The sequence below is a fragment of the Festucalex cinctus genome, chromosome 12 (assembly GCF_051991245.1).
Source record: "Festucalex cinctus isolate MCC-2025b chromosome 12, RoL_Fcin_1.0, whole genome shotgun sequence".
Classification (NCBI taxonomy): domain Eukaryota; kingdom Metazoa; phylum Chordata; class Actinopteri; order Syngnathiformes; family Syngnathidae; genus Festucalex; species Festucalex cinctus.
The window spans coordinates 18,184,233-18,207,586 of NC_135422.1; the positions used below are offsets into that span (position 1 = coordinate 18,184,233).

The following is a 23,354-nucleotide window of genomic DNA, read 5'->3' on the forward strand; positions in this document are numbered from 1 at the left end:
CACTAATTGTCCGATCATGCGGAACGTAATATGCCTGTGAAGCCAGTCAATATGGGAAGGAACTCAATGTGTGCATGCATTAACAACATAACGTAATAATAATAACATAAAAATAATTAAACATAATAATAACATTGATGTAATGTACAAAAGCACAGTATTGTGTTTTTTTTTAGCATGAGCTCATTTTTTGACAATATTGTGACCTTTTCTAAATATCACCAACCTCCCCACAATATTGTGATAATTATTGTATTGTGAGCTTCATATCGTGATAATATCGTATCGTGACATTTGGATATCGTTACATCCCGAGTGCGCTAGCATCGCAGGAAATGTTTGACCGCATGTGACGTACGTTCGTACGCGAGCGGTGCACGGCGTCTATTAAACATAAACAAGAGGACTTCAGACTTTTTGCAACTTGTCTTAAATACATGTATAAATTATATGCTTAGCTCATTCAATCCCAAAAACATGTAAAAACGTTTTTCAACACTTTGTCCGTCCCTCCCAATAACGTGTTTGCATGTTGTTGTTGTTTTTGTTCGCTTGTTTTTTAATGCAAGAGCATACAGAAGGCTTGACATGAAGAGGTGGCTTAAAGCAATGGCAGTTATTGCGGCCAGCAGGTGGTAGCAGAGTATAAGCGATCAGCCAGGGCCATGTTGCAACAAGCTCTTTTTGTCAGTGTTTTTACCAGGAATGTGAATATTGGTGAAACTTAGCTATATTCTAATTGCTGCTAATCGTAACCAGATATAAATATACTTTTTTCCTCATGAAGGAAGAGACTCTAATCTTTATTTTGGTAGGTTCCATTCTATTATAGCAATAGAACACAATATTCTGTGGACCTCGCAAAATCTGTCAAAATCCAGTAAAACAGCCAGGAGCGAAAATGGCTGGGAGTGAATGAGTTAATTTACAGTCTTTTTTTTTTTTTTTCATTAAAAGTTTTTTTTTAAGTGTTTTTAATTTACTTGTTATACAGCACAGTATATATTTTCTATCTACGTAATACAATGTCATGCAGCAAAAAAAAAAAAAAAAAAAAAAGCCTGCTGTGAAAAATCCGCAAAACAGCGAGAGGCCGCGAAAGATGAACACTGTATTCAATATGTAAACAATAGTTCCCATAGCCCGAAAGCACGTTTGTTTTTTTAATGCAAGAGCATACAGAAGGCTTTGATACAGCTTCTGACATGAAGAGGTGGCTTAAATCAATGGCAGTTATTGCGGCCAGCAGGTGGTAGCAGAGTATAACCGATCAGCCAGGGTTTTGTTGCAATAAGCTCTTTTTGTCAATGTTTTTACCAGAAATGTGAATATCTCAAGTCAGGATGAAACTTATGCTCATGCTAATTGCTGCAAAACGGAAACAGTTAACTTGTTAATTTTTTTTTTTTTTTACTTGTTAAAAATTAGTGAGCACCCCGGCACAAAACCAGCCTTACACTAACTGCCTACGAGATGTATATGTCTCATCTGTACGTATACCGTATAGTTTATTCACTCGTTTGCTCTCGAGGGGAGTAACAAGATGGCCGCCCTGTGACTTCAACGGCTTGCACTTGCGTGTATGGGGCTATCGGCTATCCAGTCATATATACAGGTCAGTGGACCGAACACGGATGTACTTCAAACGTTATCAAAAGTGAAAAAATATTATGCGTTCTACGGTTGCGATTATTAACCGGTTCAAATTGATTCGGGACTAACTAATTAAATGGTAAACAAATATGTCAATGTGGATTTTTAGGTGCAAGCTCTCATATCCAAGATCTGTTTGTTGTATTGCTGTACGTGACGATGCTCTCAAGCCTTCACTAAAAAGTTGTCAAGACCGTTTGAAAAAATACGTCTCGCGCAAAAGTGTGACAGTGAAGAAACGAGGCCGTCGCCGAATGGCCGCCCCGAAGGAAACGGAGTGGGCAGCTAATCCGCCATTCATCCGTCAATAAAAGTCCAAACAACAAGAACAAGTGCGAGAAAGCTTCTGGCTCGACGTGCCAAAACAATTCCCCCCCGCACGTCGTTTACGCCGACCTTCAAAAATATGATTATTGCATGCAAAGCATATGCAAGGTGACATGGTGTCACTCGTTTTGCATACAAAGCAGAGAATTTACCGCAATGAAAAGCGCGCGTCTTCCCTCGCTCGGCGAAAACTCATTTACATCGGAAACGCGCCACGCCATCTCAACCCCGCGGCGTTTTTTGTTTTTTTTCCCTTCGTCTCCGCAATCATTGTTTTGTTTTGTTTTCCGCTGCAGGTGGCGGCAACGACGTGGGTGGTCGGCGGGGGCGTGAAAGGTAGAGCTCAATAGACTTGCCAGATTGGGTGTCGAGACGGGCGGAGAAAAAAAAAGCAAGGCAAAGGCTCCTTTGGGTTTAGGGTGCAAATCTTGTTAAATGGCCGGTAATCCGCCGTGGAGAGCGCTCGGTGCGATAACCAGATAGAGAGCGAGAGATAACACCTTGAAAGCCGGCCTCCACGTAGCGCCGCTTCAACGAGAGACAGTCGCAAGCACTTAATTAAGGCCCCAAGGAAGACCCCTTGGAACGTGATCGCTTTCCTTGTCGTCAGGCGAGGCCAAACATAATGAGGGCCAGTCGGACTTAGCAAGGTGAAATTTGTTAAGGATTGGACCCACAAAAACGTCTTGAGAAGCCATGTTTGAAAAGTCGACCATTTTGACCTGAAGCAGACATTTTGGCTGGTATTCTGTTTGAATTCGGCCCCTGAGGCCAGTTTGAATTGGCAACATGAAATGTTGGTAGGCTCGTCTGTCATGAGTAGACCCACAAAAAAAAGTCTTAAGAAGGAATGCCTGAAAAGGTACAAGAAGTCTGTCATTTTGGTTAGCTCATTCACTGGCAGCCATTTTCACTGAAGCGACCCCCTTCGCTCCTGGCTGTTTTACTGGATTTTGACTGAGTTTGCAAGGCCCACAGAATATTGTGTTCTATTGCTATAAAAACATGGAACCTACCAAAAGAAAGATTAGTCTCTTCTTTCATCTGAAAAAAAAGTAATTTCTATCTGTTTCCGTTCCGCAATTAGCATGAGAATATAGCTAAATTTCATAATTATTCACAAATCTGATTAGAATTGTGGGGAAATGGCTTGTTTTCAACATGGCCCTGGTTGATCTCGTATACTCTGCTGCCACCTGCTGGCCGTTTTTGTAATTATTACCATTTTTCACCCGTTCTGTGCAGTTGAGGGGCTGCCTCAAAGACTTCTGTATGCTCTAGCATACAAAAAAAACAACATAAAAAACAAATAAGTACCTTATTTGGACACTTAATACATATAAAATAGAACATATTTATATGTTTCTCTGAGCAAACGAGTTAAAAGCTAGATTTTTATCCCTGCGTAACATGTAGAACTGTTTTAAACTTCAGCCCTCAAAGCCAGTTTTACTGAGCATCACGAAAATTTGGTGGGCGTCTATCGTGAGTAGAACCACAAAAAATTCTCATGAAATATTTGAAAAGAAACAGGAAGTCAGCCATTTTGTTTTGAAGCAGCCATTTTGTGCAGTAGTACCCTGTAGAATATTTAATTCAGTCCCCATAGTTGGACTTAGCAGCATGAAATTTGGTGGGCATGTCTATCATGAGTAGAACTACAAAAAAAAAAGTCTCATGAAGTAATGTCTGAAAAGTAACAGGAAGTCAGCCATTTTGTTTTGAAGCAGCCATTTTGTGGAGTAGTACCCTGTAGAATATTTAATTCGGTCCGCTAAGCTAACTTAAGGGTATGCAACATGAAAATTAGCAACATGAAATTTGGTAGGCATGTCTATCATGACTAGAACCACAAAAAAAATCTCATGAAATAATTGAAAAGAAACAGGAAGTCAGCCATTTTGTTTTGAAGCTGCCATTCTGTAGAGTAGTGCCCTGTAGAACTCCCCAAGGCTAGTTGGACTTAGCAGCATGAAATTTGGTAGGCATGTCTATCATGAGTAGAACCACAAAAAAAGTCTCAATAAGAGATGCCCAAAAAGGTAGAGTCTGCCGTTTGTTTTCAATTTTAAGGTTATTTTTCTACATTTATCTGGGTTATTCAAAAAGGACTTCAACCCTCCAAAGCTGGTTTTGTATTCACCACATGAAATTTGGTCGGGCAATCTTACATGAGGTAGACACACAAAAGTGTCAAAAAGTAACACCTGAAAAAAAATGCACAGCAAATCTGCCCTTGTGGTTTGAAGCCACAATTTTAGGGTCATTGTGAACATTTCCAGGAGTCTTCAAAAGCAGACTCAAATCCTCCAGATTTCTTCTAATTGCTACCAAGTTGGAACCGCGTACACGAGACAGATGGGCGATAGTACATTAGCAAAAACTCAACTTTTCGTCCTTGAGCGTTGGTGGAGCATGGCAGTAAAGTTTGTGCATCCTTATTTGTCCGCTAAGGCAAAAAGCTTTTTTTTTTTTTGCTAGTTTGTTCGAAGTTTTCTAACCTCGGGGGGGGGAAGAGACAAAAAATGATGAATGACGAAAAGAGGCGGATGTTATGAATTACAATAATATGAAATTTTTTAAAAAGAGTCCGACAACCTTCAAGCTCAATCACTGTCATAAACGTCGTCGGCTTCAAGGTCGTTAAATGACCACAAAAGAATACTAAAAACCATTCAGTCAGTATGACACACGATGAGCCTCTTTTTTTTTTCTTTTCGTTTCCCTTTTTTGTTTTGCTAATGACATCATCAAGTTGACTGAATTCTGTTTGTTTTTCAATGAACTCATCAGTTTTTAAATGCAGCAGCTCCTTAGCGACTTAACCAAGCCAAACACGCACAGACGGTATGGGAGTAAGCGCGGTGATTAGTGTGTTATAGAAGCACACACAAACACACAAACAGGTGGAAAGAGTACTCACACTCTGTACTTAAGTGGAAGTACAGTAGCAGGACCATCTACTCTGCGCCGTTGTTAGATGTGGTCTGAGCGGGTCTTACGGTTGAGATTGACTTCCTACCGCCAAATTGTCACCCCGCCAAGGCGCATCTCCTTCTGCTGCGCTGGCCCACCCAGCATGCCGCCAGTCCGGTTTGCCAAATTGGCAGACGCGCACCGTGAGCCTTGGGTTAATGTGAATATCAAGCGTCAACATGGCGCCATCGCACTCGTTTCAGATTGAGGTTCGATACGATTCCAGGTACCTATACGTTGTGATAACTTTGTAATTTTATTTCCACGTTTGAAAACAAATACTTTCTACTCTGCTTTGTCAAAATAGTCTTGTTACGTTTTATCGGTGATGACATGACACAGAAGTAAAGTCAACTGCATTTGAGTGCTCGTAATTAATCGCATGACTTCCATAGTTAACTCATGATTAATCGCAAATTAACTCATTTGCTCCCAAAAACGTATAAATATGTTCTATTTTAAATGTTTTAAGTGACCCAAAGACATATTTATACGTTGTTTTTTTATGCTAGAGCATACAGAAGGTTTGATATGCAGGTTGAAGAAATGGTATGTATTATACAAACGGCCAACAGGTGGCAGCAGAGTAAAGGAGATCAACCACCAATTGCTCACAATTCTAGATTTGTGAATAATGATGAAACTTCGCTATATTCTAATGTAAATTGCTGCAAAACGGAAAGAGATAGAAATTTACATTTTTTTCCTGATGCAAAAAAGAGACTTTTAATCTTTCTTTTGGTAGGTTGCATGTTTTTATAGCAATAGCACACAATATTCTGTGGGCCTTGCAAAATCAGTCAAAATCCAGTAAAAGGGGATTGCTTCTGTTCAAATTAGTTAATTGAACATTTTATATTTGTTCTAAATGTAATAAAATATTTTTTTCCAAGTTTTGATCACTCTTGTTAAATAACATAAAAGTGGGCATGTTTACCGAATCCAAATATGGTTGTATATTTTAGTTCATACTGTAGTTATTTGAAGTTAAAAAGACACATATGTACAGACGGTCAAATGAGTGCAAAATGAGGTAATTTTTATGCCACTTGGTGGCACTAGCATTTCATGTTGGATGTTGGTGAAAGGAACAACACATTTTACATTAACCATATAACTTTGCCCATTCATTTACTTGCTTTGTTCCACGTTCCTGTCACTTATTTCCGTCTTTGCTTTTTACGTTTTGCGGATGATGAAACGACAGAGAAGTCAACCGCATTTGAGTGCTTGTAATTAATCGCATGATCTCCATAGTTAACTCATGATTGATTGCAAATTAATCCAACATTTTATATCTGTTCTAAATGTTCAGTAATTTTTTATTTTTTTATTTTTTTAAATTTGATCGCTCTTAAATAACATAAAAGAAGGACACGTTTGCCAAATACAAATATGGTTAAAGATGACTGGACTTGGTTCATACAGTACTTTTATAGTAATTCATAAAGTTATTTGAAGTTAAAAAGACACACGCATGAGCACGCCCACACACGTAATTGCACTCACCCCCCCCCCCCCCCCCCCCACACACACACACATATATATATATATATATATATATATATATATATATATATATATATATATACACGTTCAAATGAGTGCACAATTAGGTAATTTTTCTGCCACTTGGTGGCACTAGCGTTTCATGTTGGATGTACATTTACATACATACACATTTAACATTGCCCATAACGTTGCCCAGTCACTTATTTACGTCTTCGCTTACATTTTGTGGATGATGAAACGACAGAGAAGTCAACCGCATTTGAGTGCTCGTAATTAATCGCATGATCTCCATAGTTAACTCATGATTGATCGCAAATTAATCGCACATTTTATATCTGGTCTAAATGTTCAATAAAATATATATTTATTTAAGTTTTGATCGCTCTTGTTAAATTACATAAAAGTGTATACACTTACCGAATAAAAATATGTGTGTATCTTTCTCATAATGTTGCCTATTCATGTACATGCCTGTCACTTATTTATGTCTTGGCTTGTTACGTTTTGTGGATGATGACACGACGGAAAAGTAAAAGTCAACTGTATTTGAGTGGCTGATTGAGAACACGAGGCAAAAAAAAGTATTTTAAATCTAAACCCAAAGAAGAATATCCCAAAGTTTTGTTGAGTAGTGTATCTATTCCCTCCGTGGGCCCATCCAACAAACTTGACACTTTGTTTTGACTGCAGCGCAAACAACAGCGAGCGGCTTGGAAGGCGTGGCGGGATGAATGGTCGCATTACATCCGGGCCCAGTCATCCTGTCAGCGGCGCCTGATGGATCGCGCGTGACAAGGCTCGAATTCATGAATAATAGAGCCGCGTTTCCCTTGGGCGGCGGCGCTGCCGCGCATGTAAATGAAAACGGCGGACTGCGCGTGACGAGCCGGGCTCCCGAAGTTGCGGCGGGAAGGGAAGGCTGCCGTCGGCCCTTCGGCTCGTTTGCTTTTCTGATTCACTTCATCCGTCACGGACACTCGCGCCCTCTTCTTCTCGGCTGTCGTGACCACTCAGAGGGGTCGTGTTGTTGTTGTTGTTGTCATGGCGATGACATCGCGAGGGTTTGATTTTGTGCTTTGACGCCAAGGTTGGAGGTTTGAGATTTTTTTTTTTTTTTTTTGTGGTTTCAGGCCAGAGTTGGTTGCATCGAATGGAATCATTCTATTTTAATTAAATCATATTTCACTATGATGGAAATGGTCATAACCACTCGAACTGAGCTCTTCCATATTGAATTTTATTGCAATCACTGAATCGAATTATTACACTTTAAAATCACACAGATCTCGTATCGTCTCACGCCCCATGTATCAAGATACGTATCGAATCGTCTTTTATTAGAGAGATATGCACAAGCCGAATGATTAGGGTTTCTTGCCAGAGTTTAGGTTTTAAACAGTTTCAATTTAGGCTGTGAAGCCAAAGTTAGGTCACTTAGGTGCCATACTGAAGTTTCCAAGCCAAGGCTAGGGTTTCAAACGGGGCTTTCAAATTAGCATATGAAGCCAGTGTTAGGGTAGAAAGCCAGGGTTAAGGTTTCAAACAATAGTTATAGTTTTAAATTAGGCTCTAAAGCCGGAGTTAGGTTTAAATCAACGGTGACACTTTCAACTTAGGCTATGAAGCAAAGGTTATGTTTTCAAATTCAGGTTTATAGATTCAATTTTGGTCAAATAACTGTTCTGCTTTCGAATTAGGGTTTTAAGACTTGTTTTTGTTTTTAAGTGTTAGCATATGGTTTTAAATCAGGCTTGAAAGACAAGATTTGGGTTTTAAGCCTGGGTTATGATTATCAAGCTTGGATTCTGGTATAGAGCAATTCAAATTAGTCACTGAAGCCAAGGGTAAGGATTTCAAGACTTGGTTTTGGTATAATGCCTGGGTTAAGGTTTTTAACAGGTTGTTGATCGCTTGCCGTCAATGACGACTGGCATTTTTCTGTTTTGTTTTTTTCCCCAGGACTGGCCGCCGGCGTGTCGCTGGCCGAGGGCAGCTGGGATTGCCTGAGCGCGGGCGACGCCTGCTCCGGGGACGACGCGTGCAGCCCCCGCCTGCGCACCCTGCGCCAGTGCGTGGCCGGAGACGGCAGCGTCAAGCTGGGACCCGGCGCCCGCAACCAGTGCGAGAACGCCATGACGGCCCTCCTGTCCACGCCGCTGCACGGCTGCCAGTGCAAGCGAGGCATGAAGAAGGAGAAGAACTGCCTCAGCATCTACTGGAGCCTGCAGCAGGCCGTCCTGCACGGTCAGACCTCAAAAACCTGATTTTCATTCACATTTTTAGGCCTTGGTTGCTCGTTCATAAGAAATTGAGGGAAAACGGACAACACGAGTCAGACTCGGACAGCGCTCCTTCATAGGGTTGAACCGTTTTGGAAAATTATCCTTTTGCAAATTGTTTTCCTCAATATTGCAATTTAACATTTTAATTAATTAATTTATTTATTTTAATGTATTTATTTTAATATTTTAATATTTTTTTCAATTTCCTCTCCGCGTCTATTGTTTGACAAACGCAAGCAATTAATTAATCTGTTTTACAGCAATTTCTTTTCATTTCTTCACTTATTTATTATTCAAAATCAGGACCCAGAAAAAAAGGTTGGATTTAGGTCATTTTATTTGAACTGTACATTATTGTAATTAATCGCATAATATCAATAGTGAACTCATGATTAATCGCAAATTAATCACACATTTTAGATCTGTCTTAAATGCTCAATCTTTTTTTTTTTTCAGATTTTAAATTCTCTTGTAAAATACCAAAAATGGACAAATATGTTTACCGAATGCAAATATGGTTGTATCTTTTAGTTCATTGATACAGTAGTTTTATAATAATTTGTTAGTTACTATTTTATTACTGTTTAGGACTGTTATTAATTATATCATTTTAAAAATTTAATAATTTTCCATTTATTTTATTTACTTATTTGACTCATCTCCCTATATTTATTAATTTATTTATTTTGTGTTATTAATTATTCAAAATAAGAACACAGGAAAAAAAAGTTGGATTTAGGTCATTTTATTTTAAATATACATAATGGTAATTAATCGCATGATATCAATAGTTAACTCGTGATTAATCACAAATTAATCACATTTGACATCTGTCCTAAATGCTCAATTATTATTATTATTTTTTTATTTTAAATTCTCTGGTAAAATAAAAAAAAATGGACAAATATTTTTACCAAATACAAATATGATTGTATATTTTAGTTCATTGATACAGTAGTTTTATAATAATTTATTAGTTACTATTTTATTACTGTTTACTATTGTTACTATTAGTAATTTTTAGTGTTGTTCCGATACCGGTATCGGCAGAGGCGCCGATACTGCATTAAAACAGTGATATCGGTGACTACTCACAAGTAACCGATACCATTAAGTCCAACACTAATATAGGATTTTGGATGCAGCATCTTGTCTTGCTCCTGCATGACGTTCACTGGTATGTGACATGTTCACTGCATGCCGAGCTAAGACATCCTATTGGCCCTTGAATGCTCTGAACCAATAGCAGGACAGCTTTTTCATGTTGAGGAAAAAAAAGCCTTAAGTATCGGTATGGTATCGGTATCGGCCGATATTGCAAAGCTGTGTTTCGGTATCGGTATTGGGGGCCAAACAACGGTATCGGAACAACACGAGTAATTTTTTCATTTTAATTTATTTAATAATGTATTATTTATTTTATTTACTTATTTTACTTATCTACTCATATTTATTAATTCATTTATTTTGTGCTATTTAGTTTTACCCGTCTTTATTGCATGACTGATTTTTACTCCATGTACAGCACTTTTTATGCAGCAATGATTGTGTTCAAGTCCTGAAGTATACACAAGTTCAAATGAGTGTAAAACATTGAGGTAATTTTCTGCCACCGGGTGACAAACGCCCGTTCATAGCTAGTAACTATTCCTCTCACTTGTTTACTTTCATCTTTTATTTACATCACTTGTTACTTGTTTACCTGGTTTATGTTGTTTGCGTCTCCTGTTTGCGTCAGGTGTTTATGTTGCTCGTTTATGTCACTCGTGGTGCTGTTTTGGTTAGCAACAGCCGTCCTCAATGACAGACAGATGGCGCCAAACGTGATAACTGCACCCGACGACCGCTTTCCAACCCGACACACGTGCTGTATACACGCCATCCGGCGCAGAGCGGCATCAAGCCAATGGAGGCTGCTTCCTCCGGCTGTGGATTTTCAAGACGCTTAAGATGAGAGCCTCAGGCGGCAAAACCCGCCTCCCCTTCCTTCCTCCATCGCCACCCTCTCCATTAATGTGTAATTGTTTAGAGGTTTGCTGCTTTCCTCTCATTTATTTTTTGCCATAAAACTTTAATTGTGGAAAAGACCACTTTAAAAAAAAAGAAGAAAAAGCACGGATTAATCAATAATTGTTCATTTTCTGCTGACGGCGGAAGGAAATTTCCTCAAATGGCCGGTCGCCGGCTTCCAGAGCGGAGGGTGGGCGGCGGCATGCCGTTGTGTGTGTGTGTGTGTGTGTGTGCGTGTTTTTTTTTTTTTTTTTTTTTAAAGTGAAGTGAAGTTGAGGTAAAAAAGCGATTGTTGCAGTGGAAATGGCGAAAAGAGAAGGAGGCGCGGAGGAGGGAGGGAGGGATGCGATTATTCATTACGTTCCACCCACCGTCATGGCGGTCACATTTATCAAACATGCGCCGCGAGAGGAAATGACTCTCAACAGGATGCGTGAAATGCCGACGATGACTTTGAACGCGTGACAAACTACAGGTTTGCACTTCAATCCACTCACTTGAGACGGGGTTTTTTTCCACCATGCCAATAAGAGCTATTTTCTTTTTCACCCGCTCGAATATTAACTGAGCTGAAGAGAAGACTGCCAAGATTTTCCGTTATGTAGATTATGCAGATTAACAAGGGTGCAACTAGTGAACAGATACAAAGTCATCAACAACAACAAAAAAGATCGCGAAAATCATGTAGTTGCATAACGTGGATGAAAAGATGAAATGTAAATTCGTCGGTAGGCCAAAAAAAGGCCAATGGCAATATTGAGGGATTTCAACCAGACTGAAGCCTCCCCAACAAGAAAGAGGGTTTCAACCTGGATTAGGATTTTTTTTTTTTATTTGGTTTGGAGCCAAGGTTAGGGTTTCAAACCATGTTTTAGGGTTTTGCTTTCAACTCAACGGTTCAACTCAATGTTGGCGTTTCAAATAAGGGTTTCGATCCAGGGTTATGGTTTAAAATTTCAAGGCAGGTTTAGGGTTTCAAATGACCGTTAGGGTATCAAGCTGAGCTCAGGGTTTCAAATTAGCTCTAGAAGGTAATCTTAGGGTTCCAACCCTGGGTTAGGTTTTCGAGTCAGGGTTAGCTTTAAGCTTTCAAGTCAGAATTTAATTTAATGCTAGAAGACAAGGTTAGGGTTTCAAATTGGGGTTCTAAATCAGGATTAGGGTTTCAAATGAAGATTAGGGTTTCATGATGTGCTAAGGGTTTTGGATTAGTGTTTCAATGGTAAATGGTACTTCATTTATATAGCACTTTTCCACCTTACAAGGCCCTCAAAGCGCTTTACATTTTGACTACCCATTCACCGACTGATGACGCAACATCAGGAGCAATTGGGGATTCAGTGTCTTGCTCAAGGACACTTCAACGTGGTCACAATGGCATGGGATCGAACCCACAACCTCTGGGTTGGGAGACAACCACCATACCTCTGAGCCACGCCGCCCAAAGTCAGTGATCGCATTTTGAATTAGGGTTCAAAGCCAGGTTTATTTGTGGTTTCAAAACGGGTGTCGTGTTTCAAATGAGCGTCAGGGTTCCACATTAGTGTTTGAAGCTGAGATCAGGGTTTCAAATTAGTTCTAGAAGGTAATCTTAGTATTCCGAACCAGGGTTAGGTTTTCGAGTCAGTGTTAGCTTTAAGCGAGAGTTCAGGTTTTAATTCAGTGCTAGAAGACAAGGTTAGGGTTTCAAATTGGAGTTCCAAACCAGGATTAGGGTTTCAAATGAAGATTAGGGTTTCAATATGTGCTAAGGGTTTTGGATTAGTGTTTCAAGTCAGTTATTGCATTTTGAATTAGGGTTCAAAGCCAGGCTTATGGTTTTAATTTGTGGTTTCAAAACAGATGTCATGTTTCAAATGAGCGTTAGGGTTCCACATTAGTGTTTGAAGCTGAGATCAGGGTTTCAAATTATTTCTAGAAGGTAATCTTAGGGTTCCACTTCCAACACAGGATTAGGTTTTCAAGTCAGTGTTAGCTTTAAGCGAGAGTTCGGGTTTTAATTTAGTGCTAGGAGACTAGTGTTAGACTTGTGCTAGTGTTTCAAGTCAGTTATCGCATTTTGAATTAGTGTTTAAAGCCAGGTTTACGATTTTAATTTGTGCTTTCAAGGGTTAGGGTTAGGCTTTCAAACTAAGTTTTGAAGTCAGACTTAGGGTTTCAAACAAGAGTTCAGCTTTTCAAATTAGTGTCAGAGGACAGGGTTACGGTTTTAAATTGGGGTTTCAATTCAGGATTAGGGTTTCAAACATGAGTTAGGATTTCAAATTAGTATCGGAAGCCAAGTTCAGGGTTCCGAATTAGGGTTTGAACTTTGAAACAAGTGTTAACAGTTCATATGAATGAATGGAGCTGAAGTAAGGTTTTAATATAAAGTTAAGATTACAAATTAGGGTTTGGTTTGAGGGTGCACAATTCGTGTCGGGCTTCAAATTGGGTTTGGAAGGCATGATAAGGCTTTCAAGCCCGGCTTGACGCTGAGTTATGACGAATGTCAGTCGTCTATTCTCCTTTTGTGCTGCATTCTCTTGATGTTGTCCCTTTTGCGGACGCGTTTGCACTTAATAGGCTTGCCGTCATGTTGCCATGGCGACGTGACGGACAGACTTCTTTTTTTATTTTTTTCATCTGGTCTGTTTGTTGCAGGCCTGAGCCTGGTGGAGGACTTCCCGTACGAGCCCGAGGAGAGGGGCTCCGACTACGTTCGCTTGGCTTCCATCGCTGCCGGTGAGTTTTTATTTATTTATTTTTCCATGTGCCTCGGGTGTCATCATTTATTGAAAAAAAACACACTTGGCATGCAAGCGTGTGCGCGTGTGTGTTTGTGGCAGCTGCAGGGCCAACACTTGCTGCCCCCCTCAGGCTCAGATTAATTACCGCTTTACTCGAATGCATGTCCACGGAAGGAACGCCGAGAAGACGGACGCGGACGGTTTGTTTGCTCGCGATGAGCTCACATAAACGTTGGGACACGCACGCACACAATTCGCATCGTTTTTGCCTTTCAAGACACCCGTGATTGGATTGAATTGATTTGCTATAATTGGAGAGTATTGACATCCAAATCAAGCTGATTCTTTTGATATATAAAAAAAATAATACATTTAACACAATGACAAAATAATTCTGAATCAAGACCTTTTCTTTCTGGCGCAGAAATAGCGCCAACTATTGCCGAGGAGGACTTGGTCAATGTCAAATTTATTTTATTTTGGTGTCGAGCACTTTGATATTTCTCTTGAAATGTGAAGTGCATTAAAAATACAAATTATTATTATTATTATTATCGTCAGTCTCCACGAGTGCCCGATACTAGTGACGGACAAACGAAGCTTCATGAAGCTTCATAAAGCACTTGCAGTATTTTTTTGACTCCTCTAGACGGCACTCTTGGTTTAGTTGAAGCGCTATATGAAAAGCAGTCCATTTACTATGTACTCTGCCGTCCATCAGTCCGTGCGGAAACACGAAATATTGGTTCCGTTTTTTTGTTTTTTGTTTGTTTTTTTAAATAAATTGCAGTACAAAATGTTTTGAGGTAAATATCGACTTTAACGGTGAAATCCAAACTCGGGTTGCATCGCCAGCGTAGGAACGGAACTCAGCCGTAACTCGAGGACTCCCTGTACCATTAAAGATGCACCAGCCCCTATTCTTAAACCAAGAGCACCATCTAGAGGAGTAAAAAAAAAATGTTGCAAATGCTTCATGAAGCTTCTGGTTTAAAAATAAAGTGTTGCTTTAAAAATAAACACTAGTGGATCTTTAAACCAAGAGTGCCATCTAGAGGAGTGAAAAAATATCACAAGTGCTTCATGAAGCATCATGAAGCTTCGTTTTCCCATCACTACCTTAAAATAATGCTTGCATCAGCCCAATACCTTTCATCTGTACTCGCCAATTCCTACTGAATTTAACTAAACACAAACGCTCCCAGAAATGGAAGAATGTTGACTGCTCCGTCATTTGAAGTTGGCTCAAAACGATGAATCAATTATCACAAAAATGTTCAATTAATTTGATGAGCCATTATTTGTTTGACTAATTGCGAAACCTCTACTCACTCGGCTCGTGTTCCCAAGTGAGGGCGCACGATTGGAAGGAATGTTGCAGAAACTATCCAAGTGTTTTTGATGACAACATATATTTTGCGATGGTTGATTTTCGGGTGACGTGTCATCACTTTAGTGAAGACGGAGCATAAAAAAAGAGTTGCGTCTCGTCAAGATCCGGCACTTCGCCGATGACAGCTTTTTGCTAATTAGCCTAATGATGCGTTCAAAAGCGTCTTTGGTGCGGAACAGCGCTTAGCGACATTAGCATGTGTGATGAATTATGGTAAATGGTGACGGAACGCTGATGGAAATCTGCTGAGGAGGCGACGCCGCGAGGGTCCCTGAAACGCGGCAGTCAACTTGACCGAATCGCATCGATGACCTCCTGCCGCATCATTTACGAGTTCCGATGTGGGTTTTATCACGCCGACATAAAACACGCTTTCCTTTTTTTTTTTTTTTTTTTTTTTTTACCTTAATGTATGACTTTCTACTTTGTCGCCGGATGTGGGCGATCCTGGCGAGCGGGAACGCTGAGCACAAAATCCCCATTTTGGAAGCAAGCTGCTATTACCGGCACATTATTCAGCGCAAGCTCACGAGTGAATGTGAGAGTGGAAATAAAAGCCGGTGAGAGGCGGCTTGCTTATGAAAGAGACGGGATGTTGAGGGAAAAAGGGCAGCGGTGGCACGTTGATATGAAATTTTTGGCCTTATGCAGGCCTGCTGTTATTATGCGACAGCTGCTTTTTTGATTGGAATAGAAATCATAATGCATTTGCTGCGCAAATAAAGCTGCGGCTTCATGATCCGTTCGACGCACAACGGGAAAATCCTGGCTGGTGCACGTCCCGATATATTGAAAGAATGTGGGCGGTACTGCTGGAAAACTCACACCAAACAAGTTGGAGGTCGAAGCCAAACTATATGAAATTTGAATAAAATTGAATTTGTGGCGGAAAAAAAAAGACTTTTTTTTTTTTTGTGTAGTGTCACCTCTAGTTACAAATATCCACCAATATTGGGGGTTCTTCAAGCAGCCCCTTGAAAGTGACCGCAACCTTTTAAACAACCTTAAAAACTCGACTCAAAGTTATATTATATTATATTGTTATCGATCGAGATTTTACAGGCGTTTTTGAAGTGTGCATTCCAAGCTTTTTTGTGTGTGTGTGAAAAGTAAACAAAGATGGCGGCCACTTGTTGCATTCCTATCCAAACGTTTTTGTAACAGTCCATGGGACGCAAAAACTGAAAATCATGGTGAGAACACATTTTTTTAAGGATGCAGATGGTAAAATGTGGAAATTAAATTTCCCCGTTTACTGTTAGATTCCATTAACTCATTCAAACCCAAGTACGTGTAAATATGTTTTTTTAATACTTTGTCTTTCACTCCCAAAAATGTATTTACTAGGGGTGTCAAAATGAGTGCGTTATTTTTTAGTTAATTTAAAGTCTCTTTCACACATGATTAAGGAAAACACATAATTGCAACACAGCAAACACGCCCACGTCAAAATTTAGCAGTAATAAATGTAATAATACTGTAATGCATATATGTGTGGAGAATGAGGTCATGTTGTGTTTTACAATTTTAAAAATGTGCATAATTTCACAAGTGACTTCATGTAAAGAAATGCACTGAGCTGTCACCGTCTTACAAATGCAATTATGCCATCTAGTGGCAGAAAAAGGACCTCAACACAAATCTATTTCACACTCGGGTTTTTTTTATAGTACAGTGTACGTTTAATCAATTTTATGAATTGTGAAATTGCTGTATCAATGACTAAACGATGCAGATATATTTCTATTGGTTTAACTTTTTTCCCCACTTTTATGTTAATTAATTAACTTATGTTAATAAACTTTTATGTTATTAACAGGTGTATGAAAACTTAAAACAATCTTTCATTGTACATTTAGAACAGATATAAAATTTGTGATAATTATGAGTTAACTATTGAATTCATGCGCTTAATAATTACAATGAAAAATCTTTGATGCCGCTTCTGACATGAAGAGGTGGCTTAAAGCAATGATAGCAGTGTTATTACAAAAAATGGCCATCGGGTGGCAGCAGAGTATAAGAGATCAGCCAGGGCCATGTTGCAACAAGCTCTTTTTGTCAGTGTTTTCACCAGGAATGTGAATATTGATTAACCTTAGCTATATTCTAGTGCTAATTGCTGCAAAATGGAAACGGATACAAACATACTATTTTTTCTCCCTGATGAGAGAAGAGACTCCAATGTTTCCTTTGGTAGGTTTTTATAGCAATAAAACACAATATTCTGTGGGCCTTGCAAAATCATTCAAAGCAGCTACTCAGCTAGTTCTTGACAGTAACAATTTGAAATTTCTTCCACATTTTTTAAGTCGATGCACAAGATTTGCTTGCGTGGACCACAAAAAATGATGTGGCGGACCAGATCTGCCCCCCCGTGCCTCGAGTTTGACACTTGTGTTGTCGAGGCACTTTCGGGTTACTGTAGGGGACGAAATGCAATTCATCCCTGTCTGACTTTTCGTTTCAAAGTTATTCCCAACCGCCAAGACTCTGTGGGAGGCTGAAACGGCAAAAAATGGCGTCGCAGGAGCTTGGCGCGGATCCATTTCTCTCGTATTTGTGACGACGTAGCCTCAGTGAAGGAAGTTGCCGGCGATGGAAGAGCCGAGCGAGCGTCTGGTGGTGTACACACTTTGTCAATCGGCATCCTCCTCTGCCAACTTAGTCGGTCGGTGGGAATCAGTGATGCCGCGCGACGGGTTGTTAGCTCGCTCTCCAGGGTCCATCCATATTTTATACGACAGCTCGGAGAAGCGGCCCGGCGCAGCGGCGGAGGCGGCCGCGGGCGCTTTACACACTAATGAGCGGCGCTATCTGCCATCATGGCCGGATTGACTACCAGGTCACTCGGGGGTGGGGGTGGGGGGGGGGGGGATGATGATGAACCGGCTGCTAACAGCAGCTCATATATGTTTATATGAGCGCGCCGCTGCATTATTAGCGGGGTGGCGCTGGGTAAGGAGGGGGGGCAGAAGAGGCGGGTAGGGCGAGTGCCGGGGTGGAAGATGTTGAGGGTCGATCTGAGTCAGGGAAGGAGAATGACATTGCTCAATATGATACCTGACATGTATTTATAGATTACAATAATCTTTTTTTATTTTCATTCCTTTATTTAACCAGGTAAGAAACTCATTGAGATTAACTCATTCACTCCCAGCCATTTTCACTGAAGCAAACCCAATCCCGGCTATTTTACTGGATTTTTTTTTTCCTGATTTTGCAAGGCCCACAGAATATTGTGTTCTATTGCTATAAAATATGGAACCTACCAAAAGAAAGACTAGTCTCTTCTTTCATCAGGAAAAAAGCACATTTGTATCTGATTCAGTTTTGCACCAATTAGCATTAGAATATAGCTAAGTTTCAACATTATTCACAAATCTGTTTAAAACACTGGCAAAAAGAGCTTGTTGCAACATGGCCATGGCTGATCTCTTATACTCTGCTGCCACCTGCTGGCTGTTTTTTGTAATAACTACCATTGCTTTAAGCGACCTCTTCAGGTCAGAAGCTGCAATAAAGCCCTTTGTATGCTCTAGAATAAAAAAACATAAATATGTTTTTGGGACCATGGCAATATTTAAAATAGAACGCGATTATACGTTTTTGGAAGCAAATGAGTTAAACAACTAAAACTAATAAAAACTAACAGGAAAACAACTTAAAACTATCTAAATAAAAATAAAAAAAACTCAAAACTAAATCAAAACTAACTAATATGGAAAATTCCAAAATTATAAATAACTAGATTTCTGGAGAAATTGCAAGGGAATGCTGAAAGCTGAATGCTAAGATTTAAATGCATGTGGAATGCTTATGAAGTAAATGGAGAGATAAATTATGAAATTATAACCTCCTGGTTACTGGACAGTGCATTTACCAACTGTGCCACCGAGCCGTATCAGACACCTGGTCATAATGATAAGTTAAATGTATAGAAGTGGGCGTGGAAAGTGATACTTAGAAACAGTTCAATGTCTGTTCCATTGGAAATAAATGGGGAAAAGTTTATATTAAACTTTATTTAAAATTATGAAAATACTGTAAGTAATGTGGAATCAGACGATATATATCCCGGGAGGGGTGAATTTTTGAAGCTAGTTGAAATTAGAACAGTGTAAATTGAAAGTATTATGTGGGAGTTGTCACGCGACAAAAAAAAATATGGAGAATAAAAATCACAATATGTGGGAATGCTGAAGCATTCCCGCAATAACCCTGGTAGCAATAAAATAAACTTTTTAAAAAGTTTTTTTTAATTTTTTTATGTCTATGTAGATTTTTAGTACAGATGAAAAGAAGCGACAACGATATTCTGTTGCCATATTTGTTGACTTTTGAGGCGGACATCAAGCAGCTGACAGGATTCTACTTCCAACATGTGATTGGTCCATTTTGCTACAAACGTGTCAAAAAAATGACACGACTATTACCCGCCACGCCACAGATGAGGCATGATGGGAGACGACGTCGGACTGGGAGCGACACAAGAGCCACTTTTCTCTCCGCATTAACCCGGCAGAATGATATATTCGGCCATTAGGAGTCGCTCGGAAAGGCATCCAGCGCGCAGCCAATGCAACATTTATGCACTTTTCATGTTCTATTCATGGCCGAGCAAGACGATTATGTATAATCAACATGTTGGCTCACTTTGAACTCCTTTTTTGCATGCGGGGAAGGTGAAGACTGTCAAGTCAACATCTGCAAGCTGCGCGGTCAAGTCATTGCTAAACATTGGCTGGGATTTGACCGACCACTCTCCAGAGAGAGAGAAAGAAAAAAAAAAAAGCTTTCGCCGACGACATTTTGCTTTCAAGCGGCCGTTTGGTCCTTCCAAAGAGGACAGCTTTGGGGACGATTGCGATCAAATTTCAAGCGCGGACGTAAGGCAGATGGCCGATACTAGTTTGGGGAGAAAATGTGTGTTTTTGTCATTTTGTGCTCGCCACACTCGCCAGAATCGCCATTGCTTTACTTGCCAATTTCACACAGTGCTGTGAAATTTGGTGGCTATAAAGTAGCTATCAGCACAAAAACAAAATATCAAGAAACTATGCCCCAAAAGACCCCGAAAATTGGCCATTTTGGTTTGAAGTGATTATTTTGGCCTGATTCCACCATCTACAATTTAACAACTCTGCCCCAGAAACTGCTTTCCTTTAGCAACATGAAATTCATTTGGCATGTCAATCCTGACTAGACCCACAAAAAAAGTTGGATGAAACCATGCCCAAAAGGCACATGAAGTTTGCTTCTTGTATTGTGTGATGCAGGCATTTTGGATCAGTATCACCCTATAGAATTATTGTGCCCCAAAAGCCAAATTCACTTAAAATTTGGTTGACATGTCTATCAGGAATACATCCACAAAAAAGTCTCAAGAAGCCACACAGACAAGACACAGGAAGTCTGAAAAAATCAGTTTCCCTAAGATCAGGAAATTTGGCAGGCATGTGTGTAGGCCCACAAAAAAAGTCTAAAGAAACCATACCAAAAAAGACTCTGTAAGTTGGCCATTTTGATTTAAAGTGGACATTTTGGCTCAATACCAGAATCTAAATTTAACAAAACATTTCTGCCCCAAAAGCCAGATTCCTTTGGCAACATGAAATGTGGTAGGCATGTCTATCATGAATAGACCCACAAACAAGTCTCAAAGTCTAGAATTTTATAAAACAGTCCAACCACCAAAACCTGTTTCTTCTAAGAACATGAAATTAGGTAGACCCACAAAAGTGTCTAAGAAGCCAACCTCAAAAGACACAGCAAGTCTGCCATTTTGGTTTGACGTGGCCCACCAAAAACAGCTGACTCCATCTATCCATCCATCCGACATCCATCCAACCATCCATCCGACATCCATCCAACCATTAAATCATCCATCCAACCAACCATCCATCAATCCATCCAATCCATCCATCCATACAGCCATCCATCCAACCATCCATCCGACATCCATCCAACCATTAAACTATCCATCCAACCAACCATCCATCAATCCATCCAATCATCCAATCCATCCATCCAACAAACCATCCATCCAACCAACCACCCAACCAACCAACCAACCAACCAACTAACCAAACAACCAAACAACCAACCATCCAACCAACCATCCATCAATCCATCCAATCCATCCATCCATCCATCCATCCATCCAGCCATCCAGCCATCCATCCAACCATCCATCTTACATCCATCCAACCATTAAACCATCCATTCAACCAACCAACCATCCATCAATCCATCCAACAACCAACCAACCAACCAACCAACCATGCATCCAATCCAACCATCCATCCAATCCATGCATCCATCAAATCCATCCAATCATCCATTCTTCAATTCTACCATCCATCCACCCATCTATCAACCATCCATCAATCAATCATCCATTCATCCAATCATCCATCCATCCATCCATGATCTGAACCGTTTCTCCTATATGCAACAATTCTCCCTTCCAGAGTCTGAAGTGACGACGGTCAACCGCTGCCTGGACGCCGCCAAGGCCTGCAACATCGACGAGACGTGCCAGAAGCTGCGCACCGAATATGTGTCGTCCTGCATCCAGCCGTCGGCCCGCTCGGGCCCCTGCAACCGGCCCAAGTGCAACAAGGCACTGCGCAAGTTCTTCGACCGCGTGCCGCCCGACTACACGCACGAGCTCCTCTTCTGCCCGTGCACCGACACGGCGTGCGCCGAGCGCCGCCGGCAGACGGTGGTGCCGGCGTGCTCGTACGAGGACAAGGACAAGCCCGGCTGCCTGGCCCAGCTCAGGGTCTGCAAAGCCGACTACGTCTGCAGGTAGGCATGTCTGTCACGAGTTGACGCACACACAAAAAGTCCCAAGGAGCCATGCCTGAAAAATCTCAGGAAAGTCTGCCATTTTTGTTTGAAGTGGCCATTTTGTTTCATTACTAACCTGCAGAATTGAACACAAAATGCAGCCGCAATAGCTTAAATTAGCAAAACAAAATTTGGTAGACATGTTAATCATCAGTTGACCCACAAAGAATGTCATAAGACGACGTCACTAATGGCACAGGAAGTCAGCCATTTTAGTTTGAAGTGGCCATTTTGTTTCATTACTAACCTGTAGAACTGAACACAAAATGCAGCCGCAATATCAAGTTTGAATTAGCATAACAAAGTTTGTTAGGCATGTTAGTCATCAGTTGACCCACAAAAACCTCTGAAGACGACATACACAGAAAGTCAGCCATTTTAGTTTGAAGCTGCCATTTTGAATAGAGCCCCAATATCTTGTTTGACTTGGCAAAATAAAATTTGGTAGGCATTTTCGATCATCAGTTGACCCACAAAAAAGTCTGAAGATGCCATACCCACAGGAAGTCAGCCATTTTTGTTTGAAGCTACAATTTTTCCACACAATTAACCTGAATAACTGCAAAAAAAAAAAAAAAAAGAAGAAGAAGAAAAGCTCTGTTGCTTTGCTGTTGCAATTATGTACATACAGAATATAAATGAGCTTGACGATATAGCAAGAATAAAAGCTTGGATTTACCTTTTAAGGCCTGAAATATGGATGAGAAATCTAATAAATCTTTTAGGCTCGGATCAAAGCCTTCCCGCAGACGGTCACAATGGAGGGAAAGGTCTGCTTGGATTTAATTAATCAGCCATGTTGACCCATTCCAATTTTGCATTCATTAACACGTCTTAATTAGCTGCACGTTGTCATCGTCGTGGCGGCCGTCATCGCTGGGGATTCCGCCTCCGGAGCGCCCAGCCAGACGTCGCCTTTAAAGTTAGCTCAGAATTACAAAGGTTATGCTAACTAACTCTGTTTCATTTGTAATCACGCTACATGCTATTACAATTTATCACGTTGTCACTGCTAACACGCAGCCAATTTGGATTGGTTACATGGAATTTGGTCGTCATGATGTTTATCATGAGTAGACTCACAAAAAAATCTCAAGGAGCCATACCTGAAAAGACACAAGAAGTCTGCCATTTTCGTTTACAGTGGCCATTTTGGTTTAAAAACACCGTCTATATTTTTTTTGTTTGTATAATCCAGCCCCCAAAACCAGTTTGACGTAGCAACATGAAGCTTCATAGACATCATCATCATAAGTAGAACCACACAAAAAATATCAAGAAACCCATGCCTAAAAAGACGCAGGAAGTCGGCCATTTTGGTTATGAACATGTGTTTTCACGCAGTTCGCACACTGTAGCATTGGATAAAAAAAGACATTCAACCCCCAAAGCCAGTTTGACTTATCAACATGAAATTTGGTAGACATGTTTGTTCTGACTGGACCCACAAAAAAGTCTCAAGAAGCCATTATGTAAAACACACAGGAAGTCTGCCATTTTGATTTAAATTGGCCATTTCAGCACCCTTTTTACAGCATATATATATGTATATATATATATATATATATATATATATATATATATATATATATATATATATATATATATATATATATA

General features: G+C 40.2%; 1 protein-coding gene across 3 annotated transcripts in view; it reads left to right on the forward strand.

Moving 5' to 3' along the window:
- gfra4a (GDNF family receptor alpha 4a) overlaps window positions 1-23,354 on the forward strand; it is a 118,410-nt gene that overhangs the window by 67,779 nt on the left and 27,277 nt on the right. For all 3 annotated transcript variants that reach the window (XM_077538779.1, XM_077538778.1, XM_077538780.1), the window contains 3 exons: window positions 8,428-8,712; window positions 13,404-13,484; window positions 21,356-21,695. In XM_077538779.1, coding sequence (XP_077394905.1) covers window positions 8,601-8,712; window positions 13,404-13,484; window positions 21,356-21,695 — 533 coding nt within the window. In that variant the 5' untranslated portion in view covers window positions 8,428-8,600. The remainder of the gene's footprint in view (window positions 1-8,427; window positions 8,713-13,403; window positions 13,485-21,355; window positions 21,696-23,354) is intronic.